Here is a 27,177-nt window from a genome sequence, read left to right as displayed (position 1 = left end):
AAACTACGTGTTTAATTTAAAAATTATTGATTTCTTTGAGGGAGTGAAGTTAAAGATAAGCATTCTGATTTGGCCTAACCTTTAAGATGCTGACGGCTTTTAAATAGCATCGAAATCATCACTGCTATGAACCAAAACGTTTCGTTTTATAAGCACAATTGGATGCAAGGAAAGATGAGCAAATACCAGCAACTCAAATAATTAAATTTATGACAAAGCAGACGTTCATGAAAAATTTATCTGCCTTACAAGTGCCCATTTTATTCATCTTTCTGCTGGAGATGATCTATATATTTGTGCAATTGTAAACCTTCCTGCATAAACGTGTAATACATCTCATGCTGCAAATCTTCCTGCTGCCCTGATGAACAACAACCACGAAGAAGAAATGGAGAAGCAGAAACTCTTTTTGTTGCTGCCTATAGCCAGTTCTAGAAAATTTTGCTTACTATCATTTTAATTGGCTCTGCCACCCTGAGGTCCCTGGATTCCCATCTGGATCCACATCTGGTGTTTTCATGCAATTATAATTCACTCACTTGGCAACAGCATTGAGGACCAGATAACCCAACAGAGTGAAGCCTCAGTCAACACAACAGATCATCATGATCATAGATGTTTGGTTGGAATGCAACATCACACAAACGTTTATTAAAAAAGAAAAAAAAAAAGAATTGAAAATCTTTTGGGTTTAAGAAAAAAAAGACAAAATGTGAAAGTGACGAGGATCTGTTTTGTGTGGAGTGAAAAATGACAAAAACCTTCATGAATTTAGTTCTTCTTCTCCATGTTGAAGTTCTAAAGAATATCTTAGTTGCTTTTGTACATTAAGACAATATACATGTGTTAAAATGGCCAGTTTCATAAAACACACTGAACTATTTCACCTCCATCAATCATCAAGTTGTAGGGTGAATATTTTTAAGTAAAAGGTGTTAAGTGTAACAACATATAATTACAATAATATGTTCAAACTATGTTGGTAAAACTGCTGCCAGGCTGCCCCAATACCTACAGATTGTTTGGAGAAAAATGTGTTTTGGAAGCTTGTTTAACATTTTTAATTTCACTGGATTAGAATAATAATACCCATGAATAAGTTGCTAAAAAACATTAAGTTCGATCGAAGCCTCCAGCGGATCCAAAATGCTCCAGTGAATCTCTGATGAGATTCAGAAAAGACAAACTTTCCTCAGATTTTATCCTCTTTTAAGTGGTTCCCTGTAGCATCCATGAAAAAAAACCAAACAAACCATCATTAAATGTTTTTCTCTTGATAACCAAGCTCCATTTTCTTAAAGGTTTATATCTCCATTTTCTTCCTCACCCTCACCTGGTCAACTGGGAGACGATCTGTCCCTCCCTGTGAACAAGAAAGTCCCTCCATGATCTGTCTCTCACTTTCCTTTGCATTTTGTATATAACTTTTGTTACACACAAAAGTATATAACTTTTGTTAGGAACTTTCTTTTTTAAAATATTAATTCAATAAGGAAGATGTGTACATATATAACTTATGCCAATATTAAATAACTAAATGGGAAATCTAAATTATGAGGTGGAAAAACACAGATCTCATCAGATCTGCTGATGTTGCCATAAGATGAAATCTTACCTCTGCTCCACGACGCTTTTGAGGCGTTCATTTTCACTCTTCAGCTGAGCGGCCTCTGGACTGAAGGAGATTTTCTCATCATCTGTCCCATTAAAGCTCTGCGCCTGGTTTGCTGAAGGAGTCTCCCGTCCAGACTCCTGCTAGACGACACAGATAAAGTTGCATGTGAGGACAGGCTTTCAGCATGCTTGGCGTTTACCTGCAGTTGCCAAATTAAAAACCCGGACGCGGGTCCGACATTCTGCTTCCTCTATGATAGAAGACAGGGGTCGTCTTTCAGATGAACAGTGTGAGGAAGCTGAACATGTGAGCTCTGACAGAAGGGATGAGGACATTTTTGCCAGTATTTATCATGTCATATGGCCCAGTAGCGCCCCGTGTCTCAGGGCTGAGATTGAATGCTACCATCTGGACTCACTGCCAGACTGAGAGCTGGGCTGGCAACAAATAGACAGACCGCTGAATGATATGCCTCCAATCATCTTATCACTGGATCCTGATGATTTTATGAAAAGGAAGTCAAGATTTCTGGATAATAAGTCGTTGCAGAGAATTTCTAAATAATGTTCTCCCCTCTGACGTTGTGTCAACAATTTCTGTGTTGCAATCGGTTGTTTACAGGGAGGAGTTTCTCGAGCAGCTGAGAGATTCTTTACCTGGGAGTGGTTGCTCAACGTGTCCCCCTTTTCTTGCGATTTGTCCTTTGCCAACTTGGCTGCGTCTTTTACTTCCTGGAACTTCTCAGCAAACTGAAAACACAAGAAATAGAAGTTGTGACAAGTGGCTAAACAAGCCGACGCCGATTTAGCTCCTGATAAGTTAAATCCGCTTCTGATGTCTTTGGCTGCTTTGAAAGGAGATTCATTACTTAGAAATATAAATAAAAAATACTAGATCCACACCTCTTTTTTTGTTTCAATACTATATTCAGAACATGTGATTACTATGAAAGCTGTGCACTGATAGATATACACATTAAAGAAAACATCCATCTCCAACATATATGTATATATAAACAAAGGTTTGAGTGAAGACACTTAAAATGTTTAATGTTTACCTTTGTCAGCTGTTGCTCTGAAGCAAATCCCAGTCCAAACACTGTGTTGGCCCTGCTGTCCGCCCACTGGCCAAACTTCTGGGACGTCTTGGTGAAAGTCATGTTGGGTGTTATTGTGCTGTTGATAATAACCTGACAGATAAAACAGCCAATTGGTATCATACATTTTAAAAAACATATTTAAAAGGAGGTCAGTACAAATAGAGTGCTAAAAGACTTTTCAATATTGAAATAAAATGTATAAACTTTTATATTTACATGTTAAATCAAACCTGTAACTTTATTAGGTTTATGTTTTCCCCTTGCAACAGGGAGTTCAACAATCAGCTTTGCAACAACTGCAAAAGCAAATGAAAAGAAATGTCATTTTAATCGGCCGCATTAAAAGATGTCCAGATAAAAAATGTCAAACGTCAAAAAATGAAGCGTAACGCTCTGATGGCTGCTGACCCACTGACATTCAAACCATCTGCATTTGTGACGGTACACATTTATCTTTTGAAGCAAAGCAGCAAATTAGACAGTAAGAATCATCTGCTGCAGAACAAAACTAAGGGATTGTTGACGTGCCAGAAGTCTGAATGTTTGTGAACAGACAAGTCTAAAGCCGGATTCAAGGAGAGACGTGCAAATAAGCACAAGATTCTCACGACCAAGATCCAACAGCACTTAAAAGCAGCACATGTTAATTACCCTAGCAATTAGGAAACAATAGAAGACAGATTAATCACAGTGCAGCCCTGGTCTCATAGCAACATGGCTCTGAACACCAGATTACGGATTTCAAACTGCTGACAGACTTGTGTCCGTTTTTACACCCCCACCGTCTCACTCTCCATCTTCTCAGTGGCTTAAGTGTTAAAAACATTTTCACTGAGTCACTGTTGGACACAGAAATGCAAGAAAACATAAGAAAGCAATTCCACTAGACAGACTCAAATAAAACAGCATTTCTGTTTCAGAGGTTTCAGCAAAACAAATGTGACCCAGTTTACCCTGAAGAGAAACCTGAACAACGTTCTCATTTTAAAGCAGCCAAGTGAATATTTAACAGAGCTCATTGTGCTGGCTCAAAGCAGTGTGTTAAGACAAGATAAAATTTTAATTATCCTTATGAAAAAAAAATATAAACAGAGCTAAAACTACAAGAAAAAAAAGAATATTGTAAGCAGACATGAGATTTATTCTGGTGCTTGGCAAATAAAAACCTCAATATCCAAATGAATCAGTAGAAATGCTAAAAGTCAGATTTTTTCTTCATAAAATTTCAAATTGTTTGTTGCATAGTGCACCCTACACACATGTTCATTTATTGCAGTAGTAATTTCTTTTCTAATTAATTTGTTTCCCCCCCCCCCCAAAAAAAACATGCATAAAAAGTTAATCCTAGATTTATTTGCATCCATAATACTCCCAACAAAATCAATGCATGTCAGTTATTTTCTAGTTTATTCTTTAACTAGAGAAAGACTATATGATCAATAACCCATGTGCTCATGCTTCTCCTCTGGTAATAATGCGATGTGTCACAGTGGCCTATTTCTCCTAGCCAGTCTTCACAACCCCATTAGAGGAAAATCTGTGTTGATCTTCATAAAAATCAGAAAAGCGGCTAAATCTCCTCTTCAGTCGTAACAATAGTTAAAAGGTTTAAAACAACTGGAACTGCAAAAAAAAGCTGAACAAGAACCCAAGCTTATCAATCAGAAATTGCACAGTCAGCATGAGGGTTAGAGAGGTAGAAATGAAAATGTCTCAAGCTCAATGTTCGAGAACTGCAGCAAAGAGTGGCACCAAAATTCCTTAGCAATCATGAAAACAAAGGTTGAGTTGTCATTCTCACTTCAAGTGACTCTGGTGTAAAACAAAATACTGAAAAATCACCTCTACCACTTGAGCATAATGGAGCATCTGTAATGCTGCAAATCCGTTTCCTCTTTGAAAGACTGAAATCTGCAACAGCATAAAGTAGCATGACCTCTTAAATAAAAGAAAAATACACAAAAATAACTTAAAATGCAAATAATCTGTTGGTCTCTACCAGCAAGACTAAACATGAATCATCACTGGGCCGTTAGCAGTGGAATGATCAATAATTTGGTCAATCAACACATGAAAAAAGAACAAAAAAAACAAAAAACAAGCAACTTTCACATTAATCCCTTCCCCAAGATCTAAAACGTATAATAAGACAAAACTTGAAGTGTGAGCTGAAGGGAAGAGAGGATCCAGGACTCTGGACAATGTAAAAACAACAAAGATCCTTTTATCCCCATGATGAAATAGCTGCTCAAACAAAAATATTTCTTTCAAGACTTAACAGATTTTTTTAGCAGTACAAATATATGAGCAAAATTTCTGGGGATAGCTAACATTTAGTTTAAGAAAGTCAAGTCAACTGACTTTCTTCCTCTGACTGTATTTTAGCGTGTAGGAATGCACAACATGGTGAGCAAGCAAATGTGCGAGTGGGAGGGTGTGACAGAGGGCGAGTGGAGTGACGCTGGCAGCTGTGTGGATGGTGAGATGGGCTGCAGATCAAGTGGCACATGAGGCACAGACAAGATCGTCGCTGGCCCACGTCCCGAGCGGCAGATAAAAAACCCCAGATTTTCAGAAGACTATAGAAAAACTCAGTGAATCCACAGACTATGACAAGTCAGAATAAGGAGTGGTCATGCAAAACAGGCAAAGAAATTCATGGGTAGGAAAGAAATGACATGATTTTGAAGAGTTGAAAAGGCCTGAGGGGGAACAAAGTGAAAGCCACAACTTGGCACAGTATCTTTTTTTCCAGGATCATAGAAGCCAGAATGTATAACCTGATATTACAGTATGACTCAAAGTACAAATCATGAAGAAGCTGACAGCAAGGCCTGTCACAGTTATGCATAGTAGGGAAAAAAAACAAAAACTTAAGAAGTGCCTCTGTATGTTCGCCAAATCTTTCAATCTTACTATATATACACGCACGCTATGATATGCAAAGACCGAAAATGCACTCGCATGCCCACATGTCTCTGTGGTGGCAATGACGCAGGTGTACTTCAGAAGGTAAATTTAGTTACAGTCAATGACGGGATCAAAGATCTGAACCCACTAAGATCTATATGAGGGTGAAAGCTCATATTCTGCATCTGGTCCCAATCAGTTTGAGTGGGAATGTTTCCTGGTTGTTACGCCGATGGGGAGCTAATCATGCCTGGAATGTGTGCACATCCTTTCTTTCGCTTTACCTGCATTACCCACATTCCTTGAATGTGAACAAAGCTGTAGAGATGTTTGAGGACATATATACAGAACTTCAGCTGAAAACTCAGGAGAATATCGCTCTGCAGATTGCGGTAATAATAATAATTTTAAAAAATATATATCCAGATATGGAGGAAATTCAGTTCCTGACATTCAGCTGAAAGGGAGCAGTATTTTTACTAGTAAATAATGTTTGAGATTATGCTGCATTTATAAACATAGCTGCTGTTGGAGCTTCAGATTAACTCATACTAGGTTTGGTGTGATCCTGTTTGGTAATTGTTTTGGGGCTTATCAGCTCTGTTCATTCTCATGACAGCTGGACATGCAGCAAAACAGCCAATACAGCTCCATTTTAAAACCACACTTCATAAGAACAATAAAGCTTTCTGGTAAATGACTAGGAAACTATGAAGCATCCTCTCAAAACAACAATTCTGAACCTGACGGATGTAAAAACAGCAGGACCGAGGTAGACTGTCAAAATAAAAAATACCTCCTTGCAACCACACTAGAGAATGTGCAGGGTTGAAGAAAACCCCAACAAAAGAACATCCCAAGAAGATTCAGACTAAAGTTTGGCAAAATAATCTTCAAGTGCATTTTAACTACAACACCCAGAACTGTCATTTTTTGTGGCCATTTCCTATTTGCTGAGGTCTTAGTCAGTGAATGGGACAGGAACTTCCATTGTGAAGAAAAGGTGAGATTTTTAGCAATAAACTGTAACTCTATCACTTATATAGAGTCTCTAAAGCCCACAGAAATGTGTAACTACAGCACATTTTAAAGGCATTTTACAGACTTCCTTGTTTTTCTGATTTTGATGTGAAGAAACAGTCGTGTTCAGTGGTGACCCAACTATAAATATGTGAGCATTTCACAGTGTTTATACCGTAAAACTAAATTATAGTAATTTTAAAAATGATTAACATTGACAGTTATTTAATAAAAACGTACGTTGGACCAAAAGAAGAATGAAACGCACACAAATATTACATCTTTCCATCTTCACAAGGACTTTGTATTGACTTTCATTTATTTCAATAGCACAACCCTGACTATTACATGCCTAACCCTACGTCTAACCTGAATTCAGTTTTTATTCATTTTTCAAGTAACACTTCCATTATTGCACATGTTTTTATGCGCAGGACTGATATTGTTGTAAACACTGTTATTGTGAGTGCGATATTTTGTAATAACTGAACAGTATTTTGATGTTATAATCTTGTACAGTATATTCTTATCCATCGGGGGGGTTTTTTTACATATTTTTTAAACTTTTCAAACTTTTGTGCACCTACATCTTGATGGTTCAGGTTACAGCTGAATTTCCACATCTGTTCTACTGTAAACACACAGAGCCTGACTTCTGTAAAATCTGATAAGGATGCATTGAGATTTATTTGTGCTCTAAAACTGTTTAAGCCCCCAAAACACTGACTTAAGTTAAATTGACACACTGTATATGTGTGTCAATTTAAACTACTGCAGTGGAAGTAAACAAAAATGATGAGCTATAGAATTTAAACTTAATAATCCTGAATTACAATGCTGGGGAGGAAAAATGTAATCTGAAATGCTTCAAGCTCTTCCCCTGCAAAAGTTTATCCAATAGTCCCAGTTAAATGAAAACTTAATACTTTCTAGGTTGGGTTTCCCCCTCTTCGTGCCCTCAGCAGCCAGAGAGGGGATGTGAGTTTTAACAAGCTCACATTGCTTGCAAAGACATTCTAAAAGACGACAGATTGTTAACCCCTGAAATAAATTTGTCGCTTTACATGTCAAGGTAGGGCATAAAAACCTACTACAAATAGAATAATTCATAAGCAAAGAGAAAAAAAAATTTTAAAAAAAGAGAACAGCACTTTGCAGGTTTCTGGGCTGAGCTGTACGATTCGGGACAGTGACAGCGGAAAGTGCTGATGTGCTCTTCCTCTTGCTGCTGCAGCATCACCAGTAAGATGCCTACACATCATGACTGGACAAATGTGAGCTGATGGTCCGTCATGTTCAGCAGAACACATCATTATTCTGGACAGACATGTTCCCCCTGCAGCTACAGTGTAAAAACCAGAAACTATATTTAACATTTGATGACTCAACATTTCCTCGAATTTGGTTGCTCGGCTCTTAGAGATGCCACATTCACTTAGTAAACAAGTAGTGAAAATCTAAATCTGAACACGTTTTCTCCTTTTAAGCTGAGATAACATTTCATAAATCTTTATCCTCATGCTTGACATGTAAAGGTTCCCTGCAGAGTTGTTATGACACACCTCTGTGGCGGCTACAGGAGTGTGGGGGAATGTGGCAGACAGGGAGGACAGCGGAGCAGAAAACAGGGCCGTCACATTATTTATATAGAGGATGCTAAATGCCTTGTAAAAATATTTATGAACCATTTGAACTTCTTCATATTTCATCACATTACACTGACAAATTTCTGTTTATTTGGGATTTAAAGTAATCAAACAACAAAACGAGAGGCTAAAATCTTCTTGCAGGGATTTTCCTTAAAAATAATAAGATCAACCTGCAGATGAAAACAACTTCCATCCATTTGGTCAAATTTGCAAAAATACAAAATCTATTGGAAGAACACTAGGGTTTACATTTATTGATCGCTTACTGGAAGAGAGCAGAAAGGGCTTTCTGTGCAATAAAAAATTCTGTGCAATATCCCACATTCCAATAGAACCACCCAGAAATCCTGTGAGATCCACCGGTCTGACGTTTGGTTGGTAATCCTAATCCACCGTCTCTCAAGTTGCTCTGCATGAATGCTGGGTGATTTAAGGCTCAAAAACTATTGCCTGGCTGTGTCAGCTGAGTGATATTGCTGTCATAATGCTCCGGCGGTTTTCACACAGAGAGGATTGCCATGGAAACCCATCATCTACTCTTTCACTCAGCTGAGAGAAATAGTTTTAATATGAAAGAGAGCAGAACTCATGTGGAGCGGCTCATAAATGGAATGTCTTAAGTCCTGGTGTTTTAGTTTTTCAAGCCATGTAACTCTAACCTAAAACAAAGAAAGGGAAAAAAAACATTCAGGCACATTATTAAAAAATGAGCCAGCATCCTCAAGTCTGAAGAGGCATTTCTAAACAATGCTCAGGATTTATGGAACCTTTTGTGAAACAGTGCCATAATAATTAATAACCTTTCAAACAAAGAAAAGTGCAAGAAAAATGAACACCAGCATGCTACGCTGGTCCTTATTAGTGGGAGCTTCAAATGCAACATTAGAATCCATAATGAGTCATTCTGTTCGGTTCTAGCTGTGAGTGCAAAACCTCATCTTTGTCTCCAGAAAGCAGTTAAAATGTTTGCCATTATGATCGCGTTACATTGACAGAAAATACGCAGCCACACACACACACACAAACACGCCCGCGCACGCAAACACACCTTGGATCCATCCACGCTGATAATGCGATAGCTGTTGCGTGTGCTGTCGTAAAAATAAGAGACGGTGACGGCCTGCTTGCTGGCAGGAACCCAGTTCTTCTTGGTGCTTGGATCGATTTGGAACACATGGGCCCTGGTGGTGTAGATCGGCTGCTCCCTGCAGAGTTGAAGACAAAGAGAAGGGACCACATTAGAGGGGACTTAAGATAACATGAGCAAAATATCTACAGGTTAAGAAAAGCTCCACTGATAAATGAGTCATATCTCAAACTGTTTTTGCTACATGCACAGCTAGAGTCGCCTAATATCTCTTTGTGTCTCAGCATCCCTTTCCTTCAGAGTCCCTGGGCTCTGAGGGATAGGTGATAATGTAACACAAACCCTTCAGTAAATCCTTATAGATACTCAAAGCCATTAGCACATCAGCACGCTCCTCCATCTCAAAGGTGTCAATAACACCTTTCTACTTGTATGTCAACACAAAGCGGGCACTCGTGGGTTTGCACTCAACTTCATTTTCACTTGGATAATGACACAAATCTTCAATAAAGTTCCAGACAATTTAAAACAACAAAAAAAGTTCATGTTCAGACAAAAAGATCCATGTGAACTTAGGAAGCTTCAAAATGCAGTAGTTTTTTGACTAATCATGTGTCAGTGCATATTTATATTTCTCAATGTGAACACCAGATGTCAAAAACAAGCTGCAAATTTTACTGCAGAAATGTGAACCTGTTTTCTGCCATTGCTTGAATGACTAACAAGTAAAAAGCTACAGAGCTTCACTACATTTAATCTAAGGATAGTATTTTATGAATTTACAAGCAGACTTCAGTTGTGCCATGCTACACCTCACGTGAGCAAAGCCAAAGTCTACCTGCCTCCAAACAAATTTCCATCAGTTAAATGTAAAGTACGCATAAGATAAAAACTATAAAACTGGCTAGCAGGGCCAAACTCGGAAGTGATTGTGTTGGAGGAATGTTTAATGTCATATCAATTTTTCTTTGAGAGTGAAATGATTTACCTCTCAGCAATTTAGCTGCATCTCTCACCAAGGGGGGAGAGATGGCCTGTGAGAAGAGTGCCAGTTGAACTGCAGCATGACTTGAGGCAGCCTAAATGCTCCTCAGCTTTACACATCCCATTCTGAAGACAGACTACCCTCCATTTCGGTCAATTGCACCAACAAACACACACAAACACAATCACCTGAGCAAAGAGTAAGACACAATGATCGGAAAGCTCCAAAGCATTTTAAACGTCTACAACCGAATCTACTTTTCCCTCTGTCATACTTTCGTCAATTGCCCTGGCATTGTGCAGAGATTTAAACTGGGAATCAAATGTGGTCAATGCATCATGCATCTGCTGCTTTTGTTCACTGACCTGCAAGATTTTACAGTTCAATGTTTCCAGGTAGAACCTGAAGTAACTTGCCACATTTGAGCAGAGCAAGATCAAATTCTCCATCTCATGCTGACACCTAGGTTCACTACTGGAGCAAAGTAAAAGTCATCTTTAATATTAATACAGTGCATTATGGGATCTGACCTTTAGGCAAATTCACTATAAAGGGTTGCTTCTGCACAGGAGTGCAGGAGAGCCTTTTAAAATGTTCTGCTGCAAAACCTCCTAGAACAAGAATGATCAGAGACTAAAAACAAAGGACTGGAGAAAGTAATGGGTAGACTTTAAATTATTTGGATTTACAGCAAAGCAGAGGTTCCAGCATTTAAAAGTGTATTTAAGTTGTGCAGAGAAAGAATAGTTCAGAATCAGCAGTGTATATTTTATGATTTAATTTAAAAACACACACCTCCAATGAGAACCTTTGAGATATCAACTTAGAAATGATCATCTAAAAATGACCTTCATTTAAGTACAAAAGTTATCCAACCTCAGAAATATTAAAATCACTCAAAATCGGCCTATGTGAATCACTAAAATATTGAACGCAGAAGGGAACAACTATAGTTTTTAGAGCCCCTTTGTAAAAACTATGATAAAGTAACATTGGAAGTGAGAAAAGCATAATTTTTTTATTTGATTTTATACAACCTGTGAGATCAGCGACAGATTTCTCATCTCAGTTCACCGAATACCGTCTTATGTTTTCCCAAGCTTTCTCTTTTTGCATTTGACTTTTACTCGACTTACTGTTCATGACCCAAATCTCAAATTGATATCTTGACAGTAAAACACTGCATTTATTATGAATGTGTACAGAAAATTTTAATGAAACCACATTTTTGACACCTTTTAAGTCAAAAACATTTGCAAACAATCTAATTTCAGGAGATGCAGAGTTAAAGCTGCGCCATTAGAAAAAGAGGAACATGTGAAGCAGAGAGCCAGCCTGACATGCTGCAAATATTCATGAGCTAATAAAGCTTTTCCTTCCATTGGGATTATGGGTTGCTGAGAAATTAAAGCCTAATAAATTTGCTGCCCCCTTTAAGCCTAATCTCCATCTTCATCTGCTTTGGGAACAACAAAACCCATTATACAGATCACTGCTGTTGCTCCATCCACACACACAAACACACACAGAGGCTGACCTTTGCTGGGGCGGCAGTGTCTGAAGCCAGCTCTCTCTGGCAGGGGAAGACAAGCGAAAGGCCAACACTGAACACATGGCTGCACTTACACAACTGTTAGTGGAATCCAGTGATCTGATTTTTGGGGATAAAAGGCATTAAGTTGATTGATTTTTTCTGAATTAAAAACGCTGGGGATGTTTTGACTACATTCTGGTCCCACTGACTGTCGAGTGCTCTCTGTCCCCATCTGGTGCTTTGAATAATTTACAGGTGTGTGTCTTTCTGTGAGGGGAGGCAAGTCTGAGTTAATTTGCTCTGTCTGTCTCTACATACATCATCTCTTTGTTCATCTTAGACCTATAAACGCTCATGGGACATTAACCGAGCTGCGTGCTTAAAAAGAATACATTAAAACAAATCTAGATGTGCCGACGTAAACCAGCTGAAATTTGTCAAATGTGTTCCTCCAGCTAATAGATTACAATTAATAACATGTAATGACAGCAGACAACACTGAAGTCATGTTAAAGATTTACTTTAAACCACCTATGATGTTCCTAAACATGACGGTCTAAAAGGGGAGTGAGATTTTCCAGCACTGTGATTATGTTCAAAAAAGACATTTTAAAGCCGACACTCTGTCCAGAGAAAAAATGTGAATTAAAAGCACACAGCCGTCACTTTTGACTGAGACTCTAGATGCGCTTTATATTGCAACGAGTTGCAGTCACATTGCATTTCTCCGCTACCTGGTTTTTAGAAGACAATAAAAACAAAACAAAAAAAGAAGACAGAGCTACTAGAGGAACTGGTTTTAAACAAGATTCCTGAGTTTAGGAATTCACTCCAGGCTAACAAGCCAAACAATCATCAGCTGTATTCATAAATTTTCTGACCAAGAGGTAATGTGAGGTCAAAGCAAACAAACAGAATGTCGAAATTGAAAACCAGCCTGTTTGACAGAAAATCTGCAGCGAGCAGCTTCAGAGACGGAGGCTGCAAATTTCCTTTTCCGACAGAAAGTGAACAGTATCTGACTGACCGGTTGTACAACCTACGTAAGGAAGAAAATAAAGCAACCGCTGTCATTCATCCTCGTTCAATAAATGGTCAGGATGGACCTGAAAATACATTAGCGCATTGAAATGAAATCCTGAGAAGCATTCTTATTAGTTCAGCTTTGCTTCCTATGAAGAAAGATAATATTTTACTGGTGCACACTAAAGAACCTTGGACTTGGAGTGCTGTTAAAAATGTCTGAAGTTTGCAGGTCAGAGAGGGAGTCAGCACACCATGTAGCACCAGGTTTGGTGCTTTGAAAGAGCAGTAAGTATATTTAAAAAAAACATCAACTGTGCATTCAGGTACTAATGGAAGCAGAACCACAGGCTCCATCACATAAATGAGTTTGTTACATAATAAGATATTCTCATTTGTCTCTTTGCCACTGGGACAGTCTAAGGCCAGCTGTCCAAGAAATAGGTTTTCATTTGAATAAATCGTCAGGAAGCAAAACAAACCACAGGAAACCAATGCAGTGGCTCAAGCAGATTGAATATTTAGGAACAAACAAAATGTGTTCATGACAAAACTACTTTTTTTGTTTGTTTGTTTTACATTTTCATCACAATCAAGCATTCTTGATTAGACATGTGCCAAACCAGAACACCCAGCAGCCCAAATGGTCCAAGCATTGGTCCAAACAATGATCCAATAGGAAACATGCTGACCGCTGTCTCCAATCCATGTGCTTTATAAAAAACGTTTGTCAAGAACGTGAGCAATAGAAGGAAAATTACTCACTGCTGAATTTGAACAAATTATATTTTATTACCGTCGCCTTCCAGCGCCGACATGAACACAGTTGGATTTTCAACGAGAAAAGAAAACCGGGGGATATCTTCTCTATTCCAACGAGAAAAGGGAAAATAATTTCCTCTAGTTCAGAAGATTTGGAGGTCAGCTACACAATATGGCACCATTAAAATGCAACACTTCTCCAATTTCAAGTCAGAACCAAAACAGAATCCATAACCGAGCCTAAACTGCAAAAAATGAATAAATGAAAGTCTCAGTATGTCTCTGTTTGTGTGTAATCCTCTTCATATGTCAAACATACAAGGCTGGATATAAACTAGACATTTTATGGAACAGTAGAAATTCACAGATTTGACTGAACAAGACAGTCAGGAGAGAAGAGCTCTGTTCATTACAACAAGCCACCTGGGTTTTCAATGCAATAAAGTTGCCGTTTCTCTAATGAAGTCAGGAGGTTAAAGCCCAGTTTTGCCCCCAGATATTCAATGCAATAACCTCAGCTGCGGGATTTCTGCTGTGTGCTGCTGAGATTACTGGAACAAAACTCTGCATTATGATTTTTTCCCCTTCTTGTGACATTTACAAAGGCACCAAGCTTGCTCTGATTCATAGAAACCTAATGAGACTTACGAATATGAAATATTTATCCTATGCTTTCATCTTTATTTTAGAGCATTTTCAGCTAAAAGTTTAAATGTGGATTTTAATATATAAAGCAAAAGGAACATTACAGTTTTTTGGAGGGACAAATGCTTTGCTGGCCAGCCACAATCACAGCAAGTTTTATAAGTTTTTAAATTGACAATATCAACATGCTTAGAAAATAGGAGGAAAATAAATTTGATGAAAAACAACACAGCTGGTTACATAAACTGAAACTATGCTGGTGGAAATGTGGGGGGGAAAAAATACATTATCCTGATTAAGGCATGTCATATCAATAGCATCTTCACACATGGACAATTACTGATTCAATATGCAGTGATGGACCCCCTGTGCCATCACAGATAAAGGCTGGTGCATATTTTACTGTGGACTGGTTTTAGTCCCCAATAGCTAGCATGTAGAAATGTAACGTTTCCTTTCCCCCCTTAAAAAGCAAACTCAGATCAAAACACAAGTCATCACTAAACATGTCAAATGAAATTAGCCTGCCCCTGCCCGCTTTTGAAAGAAGCGCCGATGTATTCCTCCCTCTGCTCAACACATTTCTAGTCCTAGCAGGACTGTGTGCGCAGTCGAGGATGTTGTAAAACACCCACTTAGTTTTATTTCAGAGGATGCCCTTTCCTCCACTACATCTTCATGGTGGCACCTTATTATGTCGGCATAGACAGCTCCACGAACAGGCTTGTTAACGTTACTAAATGTTTGAACATGACTTTACACTTTGCTTGACTTTCTACTGAGGATGGAAGTTCTCAATTTAATACTGAAGTGACGCCAAGTAATGGTGTCAGTGGTGATGCAGGTGGAGTAAAAGGAATCAAATCTTAATATGGAAGGAAAACGGGAAGCTGCAACAAGCTCAATGACAAGTTAACACTTAATCATTTTTTGCCGTTTCTTTTCCCCACCGACTACAAACATTGTGACATCTCATGATTGCAGTGTAGTATGAAAGTATACTTTTGACACACTATTAACTTGTGCAATACTAGTATCGCAAAGACCTTTTTATGTATATATTGTCTTTTTGTAGTCTTAGTGTCATGAGTCCAATTTTTGTGTGCCAATATTTTATTTAACTGGTTGAATGAAGCCAAAATGAGATATATTTTTATATTAAATAATGTGATATCTAATACAAGTTGAATTACTTTACCACCCCTACATGTAGCTTTCTGCAGAATAGCCTCTATTCTGTGTCGAAGCCCAAAGAGAACAGCTTTTTCTAACATCATTAACAACAAATTAAGTAAGCTTTCATGAAAGGATAGGGAAAACGCTGACATTTAGATCAGGTGTTAGAAAGACCTGTTCTAACAACTGCAGCCACAAAACATAACTGCAAGTAGATTTTCGAAATTATTTCCAAACAAAATTGCCATCCCAAAATGACTTAAAATACTGAAATTCCAACAGACTTCCTGGATGTAATCTTTGGTAGAAAACTAAATTTCAAGTGTTCAAGTGCACACTCTGCAAATTGATAATACATTTGCCCAGGTGGACAGACTAAGTGCCCTTAATACCCACACCTGATGATTATTTTTAGTGGCCGAGATGAGAAAACTCAAACTGGTGGGGATGTTCTGAAATGATAATGAAAGAAAAGAGTGAGAAAAATGTGAGTAATCAACTGAGTCGTCCCAATTTTCACCGATGGCATTGCAATTACATATCTTCTTCATATCATGACGCAGCTCTTTTACAAGTCAACCTACTAAACCTGGTGGATGAAGGATGAGCAAAGATGAAACCCTCACCATTGAACTTCTCAGTCCAAAGGTGACTTAAGTGATTTTGAACGACATGTTAAATTTTGACCCTATAATGGAATAAATCTGATATATTATAATGACCTGATTAAAAAAAATGGAAGAAAATGAGGATCTAAAAGACAAACATCAACCAAAGTTAGAATAGAATCTTAAGCCTGAATTGTTCAGTTAATAAAAATATTAAAACAATGCACAAAAATACCAGCTCACAAATCAGCAAGTTTTGCCTTAAGAAATATTTGAATATTGTGATACAACCCCTGATATACCTGCAGTCAGTCTGTAGAGTCAGTCACAATACAGTCAAATCACTCATGACATAAAAATCTGATTTCATTCAGATTGGGTCTTCTCATTACATTTGCACTCTGATTTTCTATAATACTGTAGTGTTTTATTGTATAAACAACCTATTCTGAACAACTGAATTGACAGAATCCCCATTTTTTTCTTTTTTATTCCCCATCAGCCTGCTTTAGCTGCAGTCATCATCAGTGACCTTCAGTAGTCTTGCCAGTTATTGCCGTCATACAGCAGCATCTCATGTACTACAGGCGACGGGCCAGGTTCACGCCAGCAGACGCAGCAGGCCCCTCACCGCCACACTGAGGTGACACGAAGAGCCCAACTTAATCTGAGAGATCCAAGGAAAAGGGAGTGAGGAAATCTCCCCAGAAACCCAGTATGACAGCAGATGGCCTCCTGGGCTTCAACCATCTGCTGAGATAACGTTCAATCTACCATCCGTGTCCTTCTTCCTTTACCCTTTTTATCACTAAAACCTGCTTCTGTTCTCGCAAACAAGAACTCAACGAGGGCTGCCTCCAAACCAGACGCACACTCTGGTTCTCTGGTTAGGCTTAAAGTCCAGTCTCCTGTCAGGGCAGCCAAGCGACCTGCTGCCATTGCACAGAGCCTAATCAATGAGTGTTAAGCCTTTGGATGTCATTCTCTGGCCAGCCAGGAGATTATCATCTATCCCTGTGTTAGGGCTGCTCCCAGCATAGCTTGCTTTAAATAGCAATATGCTGATTATACTGCTGGCTGCCTGTGTGCTTATTCTGTACAACAGGGCTTCGGGCAATCTAAGCTTTATTTTTCAGCACTTCCAGAGACACGGTGCATTAGCTACTCACCTCTTCCAAAAATACAACTTTCTTTCACACTGCAGCAGTACAATTTTCTCACTCCCAAAATTCAGCAGTATTCAATTGCAGGTAGGCGATTAAGGCGTATGTTTATATTATTATTACTGAGACAAATTCACAATAGCCTCAATGAGTCCTATGGAACTATAGTGACGAAAAAAACTAACAAAAATAAATGACGCCAGAGTGACTTCATATAGTCAAAGACTAGTAATTAAGGCACAAAAGAAAAATATCCTGGGTGTTTCCTCTCCTAAGTATTTTTTGTGAAATGATTAATCTAAAACTTCATTTAGAAGTGAATAGTTTCGTAGAGAAGAACTCCCAACAATGAAGCGAAAACAAAAAGTAAGACACACCTGGTCAGCTCTGACTGATCCCTAGGGTGCAACATTGTTGCGTCATCACTAGGGTGTAATCAGAGACATTGCGCAAGTAAGATTGCTTCTGTAAAACTTCTGCTACGCTTTCCTGCGAAATCAACTTTCTATGATAAGATATCCAAGAATCAACCATCAGTCCACAAACCAAACGTTCAGATAAAAACAAACAGCCAGTCTATACCGAGGCCACAACTAACAATTAATTTAAGAATAAATTAATCAGATAATCTCTTCAATTAAAGATAAGATAAAGGCACATTACTCAGATTATTCCCTTAACACTATAAATGATTAAAATAAATAACTCAATAATTCAAACAGAATTATTCAATTTCTTTTCTAATAATGCAAATAAATATTTTATTGCCTAAAATGTAAAAATATAGCATTCTATTAGTAAATCTGAACCAGGTGAAGCTAAAATTTTACCACTTAAAATTTGGTTGAAGCATTACAGGCAAAGATATTTTTATCCTAATAGAAAAATAAATTTTTTTGTAGAGTTTTGGGTTGATTACACCTCTGACTGTTTTTTTTTTTTTAACCAAATGGCCTTTTTTGAGTCTCTGCACTCCAGTTAAACATTTATCCATTACTAAATTAGTTGACAATTATTTCAATAATCGATGAATAATTTCAGCCCTGGTCTATAGATATACATTTTTAGGTTACAATATAGTGTTTATAATACCAAAACAATCATGGAGCATACTTTTTTTTTCTGTATTCAAATGGAATGAAGGCATCATGAATCTCAAATGTAGACCCGCCAAGCTCAGGTCACACCAGAACGTGTATTTTATATTTTTGAATAGAGATAATGTAATATAAACCTGATTTTCTTTTAGCTAAGGAAGTTGAGTGAAACAAACCCGAGACTTTCCGTGGGGTGCCGACTACACATTGGCTGAAAATACAAGTAAAACGAAATCACCCATTAACCGAGTGCTCATGTCGCCCCATGAGAAATGCTTCCCTAGCAGGAGAGCCATATCGAAAAACAAAATAACTCTGGGTATCCGTACAATTTGATTCGAGTTGGAACATCTGGAATGGCGTAGAACATAAATTGTGGCCTACAGTAAAACCAGTATTAGAGTTTCAAGTACTCAGTCAAAGCAGTAGGTGTGTAATTGTCTGGCATGTGGGTGAAGTCAAAAATCCATCGTCTCCAACATCAGGTAGGCGTAGCATCTGTACGCCCCATCCAAGCGTCTAACCTGCGACCCTCCATCAGTTTGATATTCATATCAGACACTCTGGTCAAAGCCTGTAAAGCTATAACTATAATATATAATGTCACAACTATAGGTTCCGCTTTAGATGTGCCACTTTGATCATTATTACCCTACATGTATACAAACTTGTCACATTTTCAGAAGAGCAGCCTGGTATTCATGTAATGACAAAACACTAACAGTAGAGAAAAGGATTTGATTGAAAACAAGAACAAGATGCATCATTGCCTGAAAGCGCTTCTCCAATACTTCCTTCTTGCTGAAATTCAAGTGTAAACTTGTTTAATCACAGGCATAGGTACAATGCAGATTTCTCTTAGCATTGTGTGCCGCAGAGAAAAACGATTTCAGAAAGACAGCTCAGCTCTTAGTTTAAAAAAGGCTTAAAATTAGGGAACTGCAAGTGTGTTTTAAAAATAATCAAAAGTTTTGAACTGAGCCCATTTAGAAAGTCACTTTTGATTCTCTGATCATGTAAATATTGGACAAGTCAGCCATCAGCTGATTACAAAGGGAACATCTTCTAAAACAAAGTGATGGCAAACTTTACTCGTAATCTTAAAATGAATCCTGATTTCCAAGGAGACTGGCGTCTCCGCCTTCCAAGATTCTCTCGGCTAGCCGATGTTATAAGGCAGACTGAAACCACAGAGCTGTCTCCACCAGTAAGTGTGACCTGCCCTGTCTTGGCCTGGCTCCTGGTCCACTGGGCCAGTTTCATGACACAACAAGACCAACACCTCTCCAAACCGGTTCGGTGACTGTAAAACTTCCAAGACGATGACGAGATTGTAAAACTGGTTTGATTAAACATGTAGTTGGAGACAAACTTGTGTAATTGGGTAGAAACTAATAATGTGGAAGTGGATGACAGGTTTTCAGAATGTAGAGGAAGAGTAGGTACCTCACATAGATACCCCAATCAAGTATATGTCAAGTGGGCTACTGATTGCATAACTATGGAGATGAGCCAGAGTCAACACTCCACACAACAGACTATAGACATAAAATTATGTGCAGTTTCTTATAAACCACAGTGGAAGTGCACACTAGCTCCAGAGAACACACACACTCCCACAAGTGCCATATCTCTCCTTGTTAGTGGGCAGTGTTGACTCTGACACCTCCATATCATAAGCCGCAAAGCTGTAGCTGCACAGATTATGAAGAACGTAAAACGCACAGGGATCCACTTAAAATTATGTGCTATACGCAAGATAATATTTTTACATAAAAAGTCGTATTATCTCACAGAAACGATGTCTGTAAATATAATCTTGTAAAGCAAGGGTCCTCCTCACAGACGGTCGAAGCGAGACAGTTCACCCCATTCAGGTGAGCAGGTGAACAGCTATAGAGGTATTTCAGCGAACCGACACACATTGAACAGTCAGGTGTTAATAAAGGCACTCTGAAGGACAGCGCTCTCCGGATCACTCACCCCATTGCAGCGGACTTGAGGTGCAACTCCTTTTCTTTATTTGGAAGCTATAGAAAAATAATGTTAAAAGTGAGGTCCTCAAAATATTAGTGGTCAGCGTAGTCACAAACCCCGCTTTGTCCGCAGCAGGGAAAAAAAAGTCTTCTTGCTGCTGAGAGACAAGTGAAATATGAGAGCACTTCTCCGTAAACTCGATTCACCGGGTTGTCAAGCTCGCTCCTACAGAAACACGTTCAGGAAGTTTTTTTTGTTGTTTTTTTTTAATCCTCTCCTGGTTTGTCGCTCCTATCAAACGTGAGGCGCTAAATCCCACTTAAGAATGGCTTCCTCCTCGCTTCCTGCAGTAGGGCGATAATGAAATAAGTTGATGTTTGTCTGCCTGCCTGGTCTCAACGCGGAGTTTCTTCCTCCCCAGAGGGATTGTGTTTCATATGAAGGGCAGCAGAGGCAGCAAGCAGCAGCGACACGGAGCGGCTTCCTCCACCTGCCTCCTTTTGCAAAACCACCCACTCTCTGTAAACCTGCGGTATCTGTGGTGCTGCGGTTTCACGCTGACAACTGTGTCCAAACTCTGTGGTCTGAAATCAGGAAATGTCCAAGGAAACAGAACCCAGAGCTTATTTTTGTTTTGGTTTTTTTAAACACTTACATGTTTATAATGCTGAATTCAAGTTGAGATCCGTTATACAGTCAGATGGACAACTAATATGCATATTAGTTAAACTGCGTCTTCTTAACCGGACTTAACACGGACAGATAATGCTAATAAAGAAGCTTTTAAAGAGGTTTCTAGTACCTGAAATGCTTGTAATCAGGAGCAGGTGCGCGCGCTCCCGGAACCATTATTTCAAGCTTCTGTGTTTCAGGGAACATATTTTCAGTGACGTCCCGATGCTGGTTGACGTTAAAGCTAACAGTTCGGCTGTCGTGTAAAGGTACGTTCTTACATTTTCTGCTAAAGTGCATTTAAAGGACAACGTTTATGTTTTAATTATGGTAATTGTACTGGATAAATTCCTGGTTTGGAGTTCATAGCTGCGAACTTCATAGGAAAAAACAATCTTAAAATCCGTGTTAGCAATAATAGCAATTCAGTTAGTAGTTTCTATTAAGCTGTTTTTTTCCCCTATAAGTGTTTAAATGTCCATTTTTAAACCAGAGACTGTATATTATTTGGCAGAAAAGATCACTTCCGGTGTTTAGTTGTTGGCAAATGGAATACTCAGCATGACAGAACATATTAAGGATCTTTACGGAATAATTATGAAAATACGAAAAGGACTACAGCGAAGCATGCTGTTTTCACTAGGTATTTGCATATTTTAATCTTAAAAATGAATAATTTTTTTTGTTTTATAAATTTCACTGTTTAAACAAGTATTCTTTCCTTGACGGACATAGTGTAATTTTTCAGTTTGTCTGGTACAGTAAGGCTTTGCTGCAGTTTCAGCCCCTGGGAATCTACAGACACAAACAATTGATATTAAAAGTGCACACAACCCGTCGCGCTACATCTTGATTGGGCAACATTATCCGATTTTGACATTTTTCTGTGCAGTAACTTTTACAGATTTTCTGTCTGATTTAGTTCTGAACTCTGGCCACAAGTTGAATTTTCTTCTGATGAAGACACATGTCTGGTTGGGATAAGTATTTATTGTCATAATACTGGGAAATTAAATCAATTTTCATCTTCAGCTTTTAGGCAGATACGTTTAAGTTTTGGCTTGACACTGGCATTTTAATCGCTCAGAATTTGATCCACTTTGAGTTTAAAAATTGCTTCGAACACAGTATCTCAGTGGGCTTGAAAAATGAAGCACCTTGAAATGTTTTAAAATTAGTTTCCGTATAATAAAACTTGTAAACATAGTATTAAAGTTATGTTGGGGTTTTTTTGTTTTTGAAAAAGTCAAAATCACCTATAACACAATCATCTTGGCAGTTTTCTCTCATACTTTTTTTGTTTTCTTCAAAGTTTAACAGCCTTTTCTTTTTATCATCTTGCTAACAGGATGTCTGACACCTCAGAAAACGCGCAGAGCTACGAGGAGCTGTTCTCTAACAGATTTTCACCGGAGGACAGTGAATACCAGCAATATCTGAAACGTCCAGCTGACCCGCCACCAGTTGTTGAGGACTGGCGGGGGTGCGGTGGGGGAAACCAGAGGGGCAGGGACAACAGGTAGTTTTGGTCCAGTTTGTGTTCAGTCAGCCTCTCCATGGGAAATGTTTTATGCTGTAATAATTGGGTTTTTATGAATACCTTCCAGGTACCAGGACCGCCGAGGCTACAGAGACCGGGGTTGGGGAGAAGACAAGAGATGGCGAGGGGACCGTCATGGACATCACTGGCATGACAGAGACAAGAACTCGGGGCACGGCAGTGGATATCAGTCTGGGTCCAGAGACTCCAATCAGGGATACAACTCCCATAATCGTCCACATTATGATCGCTACTGATTACTCCAGATTTCTACTATTTCCGGTCTCATGACTTGAGCTTCACTTGTTTGTGGTAGGATTCAGCTAGTTTCTTCTTTTCATCGGTGATGCAGTAAGAGCTGCTCTTTAAATTTCCTGTCCCTTGTTTTTACCTATAGTAAAAATGCATGTAAAGGCAGAACTTTGCAGTGATTGTGATGTGTGAAATCTGAATTTCCAAGACAAATGTATTCATGATACAGCTTTACTTTTACCATCAGTGTATGAACTTGCAGATTAACTTTTGTTTCTGTTAGAATATGTATTTTTCAAATAAAATGACTGCTGACTGTGCAATCAGATGCATAAAGTTTAATTGCTTAAACCCATTCACATATACCAACCTTACTGTAATGGGTGTCAACCATGTTTCCAGTCTTTAAAGATTTTTTTTTTAATTTAGGTGTTCTAAGTCAAATCACTATGTAAAACACACTTGAATAATAGATTCAACCCTATTTATGTCAATTATGATTTTTACATCAAGTCAATGAAAACACATCTAAGATATTAGATCAGCTCAATAAACATTTTAATATTGAAATCTGGGCTTAATGAGAAGTATGTTTTAATATCTACTTAAAGGTTGTGGTTTTCAAATGGTTGTTTTCTTACAAATGAACCTCTGGGCAAAAATATCAACTTTTTTTAAGGATACTTAGCTTATTTCACAAGATGCAAAGAAAACCACATTCTGGGAATTTTCCAGCAGCTTTCAGAGACCAGTATTTTAACCATCCCGAGGAGTTACTTTTGTAATCCACTTAAAGAAACACAATGAGGTAAAAAAGCCAGAAATGCCTGTTAATTTTATGAAGCAGCAGCTAACACTTAAACAATTTCACTGTTTTAATCTCTCCTGTGACGAGATTTTTTTTTTCTAATGTGGGAGCAGATAAAGATCAAATCACTGTCCTACACAGAAAAGATGTTTTTTTTGTTTTAAATTGTTTTACTTATGCAGCACTTACAAGACAATGTCTTTAGCAGGTTAATAGACATTTAAAATGCTCATCTGCAATCTGCACTTTTAGACCCAACTCATTTCTTTCACAGAGATGATTATAGCTCATACACATCTACTGGTGGTGAACATTGCAATTGTGGAGTATTAACATAAATGTTGGTCTAGTAAGGGGGTTGGATAATATACCCTCCTGATTATATTTAAATACTCCTCAGTGCAAAGGTATCTCATGAATAACACATGCTCACACATCACTATCGCTGCTGAAAGGTCGTACTGCTTCTAGAAATAGAAACTCCTAGTCATCAGGGATGTAGCATAGCGTTAGCTACCTGTTTGGTTAAAAAGGTGAAACCAACATGTGTTGTTATCAGAGGGTTCTTTTAAAGAATACTTATGTTCATAGATTAAAATTCTGCATTTATAAATACACTAAAATGTTTGCTAACACGCACTGGAGTCAGTATCTTTTCATGTATTAAGATATCCAGTCTCAATTTTGTTCTCCAGTTGGGCTTTTTAAATGGGTCACTGAAATGCTTCCTGAGAACAGTGAAGATCATTCAGGACAAGTTAATTTAGTCATTCAGCTTAGTCTTTTAGATTTCAGTTAAAGTGCCTCAAGTTTATCAATGCATCTGCGTAAAGAGTTGATTCACAGAAGGTATTTCTTTACCAGCCTCTACTGTCCATGTTGTGACCTCAACCCCGACTTTACTCTATGTAAAGAAAAACCTGCATTCACAGTCAATATTCAGAACAGTTCCCATTTTTTTAAAAGCAGCTAAAACATTGATGAGAATCATTAATACATTACTGCAACATGCACCGTTGGCTCTGGCATATGTAACTCAGAGCCTTAATGTCGGCACTTCGAGCTTTACAGTCCATTAAACAGAGGAACTCTGTTATGTGATAAACAGTAACTGTGTTCGAATGCTACTGGATTTGGGATGATTTCTGAGTTTTATATTCAGATTCCCAGTGTCTACAAGGTTAACATTTAATTTGGACAACACATTCAGCTGGATGATGAGGAAGTGAGCGACTAAAGAAGAGAGGGGAAGGCTGCGAAGCAACCAGTTCAGATTAAATCATCTACATCCCAGAGTCCTGTGTCTCCAGCCCTTTTAATATTGTCCTGTTGGCACAGTTTGGATTTAGCTGTTTTTTTTCTAGTCTTATTAACATTAATACCGAATAACTGCCTAATCCTGGAAGTTGAGGTGTTCCTTAATATAATGGCATTTACCCATTGCACATTGTTTTAGAAAATTGTACAGCCATGAAAATATTTTTTTAGGGATTTCTTTTGATCAAAATTCCTAAAGTGAGATTTTACCATTCTCTTTTACAGATTTTATTTTTATTTTTTAAACAAACGCATTGCATTCCCTTAGCCTGCTTTGATCTTGTAAGAAGTACGGCATTTGGTAAAAGTCCAAAACTTATTTTTCTTATCCAAACAACTAGAAGAGTAAGATGAACTAACATCCTCTCAAAATCTTCAATAAATAGACCAAAAATGGGGTTCATGCCGCTGCAAAGACTAATCCGGACCTCACCTCAACGTGTTAACCTACTCACTTCATGAGCATCGGCTCATTCTTTGCGCTCATCTTCTAAATAGAGGATAACATTATTTCAAATGTTTTTTTTGTTTGTTTTTTTTACTGCATGGAAAAATCTCCAGAACCTTTTAGGATTTATTAATGCCAAAAATATTCACCCCTTGCTGCGTTTTAATTAGTTATCTGATAGTGATTCGTTTAGAGACTGGGAGGAAAAACAATAGAGAGAGACGAGTATGTATAGAGATGGGAGCACTGCCTCAGTCTCATCTGCCGGGCTGTCAGGCTTCATGTGGCCTGTTTGGGACAATACATAGTGACAGCAATGGAGACAGTGCGCTGGGGGCCATGTCCTTGGTGATGAACTCATCCAGTGCAATCATCACTCCGCTCTCTCCCCTTCTTACCGCACACAGAAATACATGTCTGCACACAATGAACTCCAGCCCCCCCTCCCCTCTATTGCACACAAACAGGCGGGGCCCTGCATCCCCCGGCCCCTGCAGCACTTTGCGACCTACATCTGGTGTTGGAGAGTGCAGGGACTGAGATCGGCCCGGGTCAGCCAGCCCCCAGCCTCCAGCAGACAGTACAGAGGATTTGTGTTGCATGTGAGTCTGAATGGTGGAAGCATGCTTGCTTTGCTGCTCTTGTCAAAATTTGTGGTTTCCAGTTTGTGCCAAGAACATGCACGTCTCCACACAGTTGTATCTCATTAACTCGTGTGAGCAAATGCTAACCAGCCACCCGTATGCACTTAAATTAGGAATGGGATTTCTTTTTAAAAAATTGCTGCTGTTAGATGAGGTTTGACAACATCTTGTCCTCCATTCATCCAGCTGCACACCCTATAAGTTAATCATGCATCTGCTCAGGTCATGCATGTAAAGAGAGTGGACTGTGCCGCTGAGCCGAGCTTGTTAGTCTGATTATATCTGGTGGTATCTTTCTTTACTCAAACACGTTAATAGGGTGTCGGGATACTCTGTGCCTGAAAGGTCCATTTAAAAATGTTTCTTTCAGCTCCTTTCAAATGTCAGCTGTTTTTTTCCCTTCTCGCCAAATATCCTGACACAGTTCTGTTGAACTTCATTTCACCTTGAACGGTTTATTCGTAGTATGTGAATAAAACCGGAAGCACAAGTAAATGTGTCACTGAAGGACTGCTTCTGATACAGGAAAAGGTCACAGCGGCATGCAGGTCACCAGTCATATTAGAGACACGCTTTGCTCCTACGAACAAGTTGACACAGTTTACTAAATGTCTGTTAAAATGTCTGACATGCTTTGACACAAATGTGACTTGGCTATCAGGAATCAGGGTTTGCTCTTGTTAATGTTTTGGGGGTCACAATAATAGGCTAGTTCTTGTGTCGGTTAAGAGTGTGGCATTCATATCTGATAGCATCCATAAGTGACTGCACAAAAATCCGACAATAATTTGTACCTAAATAATACAAAATGATCTGTATTCCATACAGATTCCTTTATCTGTACAAAATAATAAAACTGAAAAAATATTCAAGATTGAAAGATCTTCCTGCTTCTTTAAGTTTTTTTTACTTCAATTACTTTTTGAATGCATAGAAAACAAATGAATCCGTTAATTTTTCTAAATCTGCATTTACTTACTAGTTTCTTTCTCTATTGTATCATGTCAACTTGCCACAAAAAATGAATCAGAAAATTCAATCTAGTAAATGATGCTATTTTTCTGAACTTGAAGTTAAATTCAACTTGCTAGTTTAATTCGTCTACATTATGTTTTTATTTACCTTTAACAGGAATCCTTTATGACA

The 27,177-nt window shown here is 38.4% G+C and overlaps 2 protein-coding genes across 4 annotated transcripts in view; one reads left to right on the top strand and one right to left on the bottom strand.

Moving 5' to 3' along the window:
• Window positions 1–20,838, bottom strand: part of homer2 (homer scaffold protein 2) — a 29,517-nt gene extending 8,679 nt beyond the window's left edge. Inside the window, exons 1-5 of one of the 3 annotated variants that reach the window (XM_032559847.1) lie at window positions 20,357–20,838; window positions 9,342–9,498; window positions 2,673–2,804; window positions 2,272–2,364; window positions 1,616–1,755 (exon numbers count right to left, since the gene is read on the bottom strand). In XM_032559847.1, coding sequence (XP_032415738.1) covers window positions 1,616–1,755; window positions 2,272–2,364; window positions 2,673–2,804; window positions 9,342–9,498; window positions 20,357–20,361 — 527 coding nt within the window. In that variant the 5' untranslated portion in view covers window positions 20,362–20,838. The remainder of the gene's footprint in view (window positions 1–1,615; window positions 1,756–2,271; window positions 2,365–2,672; window positions 2,805–9,341; window positions 9,499–20,356) is intronic. The other 2 variants (XM_032559845.1, XM_032559846.1) reach the window with 2 other exon arrangements.
• Window positions 20,839–21,304: 466 nt separating this feature from the next.
• LOC116718154 (RNA guanine-N7 methyltransferase activating subunit) lies at window positions 21,305–26,905 on the top strand. The gene is made up of 3 exons (XM_032559848.1): window positions 21,305–21,996; window positions 22,371–22,541; window positions 22,630–26,905. The coding sequence occupies exons 1-3, from the start codon at window positions 21,980–21,982 to the stop codon at window positions 22,817–22,819; spliced, it is 378 nt and encodes a 125-aa protein (XP_032415739.1). The 5' UTR covers window positions 21,305–21,979; the 3' UTR covers window positions 22,820–26,905.
• Window positions 26,906–27,177: the final 272 nt, after the last annotated feature.

Source organism: Xiphophorus hellerii, chromosome 4 (assembly GCF_003331165.1).
Source record: "Xiphophorus hellerii strain 12219 chromosome 4, Xiphophorus_hellerii-4.1, whole genome shotgun sequence".
Classification (NCBI taxonomy): Eukaryota; Metazoa; Chordata; class Actinopteri; order Cyprinodontiformes; family Poeciliidae; genus Xiphophorus; species Xiphophorus hellerii.
The sequence above is the reverse complement of the archived record's forward strand: the minus strand, read 5'-3'. Positions and strand labels throughout refer to the sequence as shown.